This window comes from Silurus aristotelis (genome assembly GCF_946808225.1).
Source record: "Silurus aristotelis genome assembly, chromosome: 11".
NCBI lineage: Eukaryota > Metazoa > Chordata > Actinopteri > Siluriformes > Siluridae > Silurus > Silurus aristotelis.
Genome location: NC_139584.1, coordinates 473,265 through 475,764, shown reverse-complemented (window position 1 = coordinate 475,764; position 2,500 = coordinate 473,265). Strand labels below are relative to the sequence as shown.

At 44.6% G+C, this 2,500-nt stretch overlaps 1 protein-coding gene across 1 annotated transcript in view; it reads left to right on the top strand.

Moving 5' to 3' along the window:
* Positions 1-2,500, top strand: part of sap30bp (SAP30 binding protein) — a 23,982-nt gene that overhangs the window by 4,225 nt on the left and 17,257 nt on the right. Inside the window, exon 2 of the mRNA XM_083555061.1 lies at positions 44-159. Within this exon, the coding sequence (XP_083411187.1) occupies positions 44-159 (116 nt within the window). The remainder of the gene's footprint in view (positions 1-43; positions 160-2,500) is intronic.

Genomic DNA, 2,500 nt, shown 5'->3' with positions numbered 1-2,500 from the left:
GTGTGTGTGTGTGTGATCACTGATGTTTGTTCCCGTGCTGTAGATGCTCAGGGAGGATTAGTATCGGCTAGTTACGGGGACGATGACATCGTTCACGCTGAAGATGGAGATGAGAGAGAGCTGGGGAACGAAGAGAGCGACGACGACGACGGAAACTCGGTCAGTGTCTTCACACAACACTGCATTCATACACCATCCAGATGTTTACAGCTGTGCATGATTAAATTCATCTACATGGAGTAGAACCTGGAGCGGTGAGAATCTGTCTGTGCTGTGTAGAGCAGTGATCAGCTTTTTTCATCTCAATCTACCTACTGATCAGAATTAGAGAGAACTTTATCACAGGTATGTTTATGTACACAAGGAATTTGACTTGGCGTCTGGAGCTTCCAGTGCAGACGTACAGACATAATGAACAGACAGTTACATAATGCAGAATATACAGAATAAAAGAGTTGATAAATGAATGTACAGATGTTTCCAGGTGTGCAGTTAATAAATGGAGCGTTTAGGTTCTGTGTATAAACGTGTCAGTTATGATGGACAGTGTGTAGTTCTGAATATTTAATAGTTCATGCTGATTATAGCCTGCAGGAATAAACTGTTCTTGTGTCTGGTGTTCTGGGAGACGAGGTTCTGTAGCTGGAAGAGAGAGTGGGTTCGGAGTGTGGTGTCTAAAGTGATCTTCTTAGCCCTTTTCTCCACTCTGGATGAGTGAAGATCTTGGAGGTTGAGCAGTGGTGCTGCAATGATCCTCTCAGCAGTCCTGTCCGTCCTCTGACACCTCCTGATGTCTGATTTTGTAGCTGAATCAAATCAGACAGTTATAGCTCTACACACCGACCAGACACATTTTCAGCCCGAATAATTTTAAAGATCTCAACTGCTTCTTCCAGAACACTTCCCAGTCTGGTGGCTTAAACCTTAGAGTCGCTGCATTACAGGGACACGGGTCTCCAGTTCTGTATGTATGTTAGATCTCTGTTTTTAGGGAGTAGTGTGAGGACTGTCCTCCTGCAGCTCAGTGGGAGCAAACCTCCAGTTAAACTGTTGTTGAGGACTTTCAGCACGTCTTCTCCCACAACGGCCCAGAAGCACTTGTAGAACTCTACTGGAAGTCCATCTATACCAGGTGCTTTTCCACTCTCCGTACTTTGTAGGGCTTTGAGAAGCTCTTCTGAAGTTATCGCTCCACTGAGTGCTGCATCGAGGTGTTCAGGGACTTTGGGCAGACCTCTTATAAAGATCTGCTCTGTGACCTGGTCCACTACGAGCTCGCTGGTGTAAAGCTTTTTATAAAAACTGCTCTCGTGTAATTTCAGTTTCAGATCGCAGGTTGTGGATAAAATGTTTCTGGCCAGAACTTGGATGCACCTCCATCTGGTCTGCGTTCTAGAAGCGTGATCTTATTAGCACACCATGTGTCATAGCTGCTGCTGCTTTTCTGTAAGGGTCTGAACACGGTCCTGAACTCCTGCTGGCTGTAAAAGGGAGTGGAGTTCTATAATTTCATCTTCTAGTTGACTTGTGGACTGAGCCTGTTGTCAGAACTGTTTGGTGTGAACTTTGCTCAGGTCCCATCACTGCTGCAAGGAGGTGTTTCTTATCCTCTTTAAAATAAAAAAAAAAAAAAAGGTACAAATATCCGTAAAATGATTATCATGTAAAAGAGCCGTATTAAAATGCCACTATGCACTTTTTGATTTAATAGAATTTAAAACTGCGACGCAGGAAACCGTGAAACTGTGGTCTGAGACCAACAGTGCTGATAAAACAACTCTTTAAAATGTTTAAAACCTGTCCAACACGGGCACGAGCCCATGTGTACTGTCTCTGAGAGCCATGAAACGACCGCCACGTGTCGCATAACCCATAGTTCTGAAGTATCTGAGTGAGACGAGTGCGGGAAGGCATGTGGGGTTCTGTGTGGGTGCGGTCGCTGTTGTTTACTGTACAGTTAAAATCTCCACCCACAAATAAAAATTCATCATCATCACACGCCTCGATGGCTGGACATAAAACATCTAAAAAATCAAGTCTCTCTACAGGTGAGGTTGGAGCATACACACAGAGAAAAATAAAAACTTGATCTTCAAATTGGGCCCTGACTTTCAACCGTCTGCCCTTCACCATCTCCTCCGTATCGTACGTAACTGGTGTAAAATTCTTGGAGAATAAAACAGCCACGCCCCCACTGGTGGAGGTGTAGTGACTCAGGCAGGAAAGACCAGGCCATTCCTGTGTCCAGTCAGGGAGATTTCTACTGTCACTGTGGGTCTCTTGTAAAAAACACACATCTATCTTCTTCTGCCGCACCACTTCAAATATCTCCTCTCTCTTCCTGCTATCTCTCGCCCCATTAACATTTAGAGATGAGATGTGTATGTCCTCCATAACAAACCAGAAGAGAGTTAATAACAGCAGAGTGTGCAGCCACCGAGGACTGAGAAGACTAAACCGTTTCACCTCCATCATCACACAAGTTAGTGAGTTTCGTCAG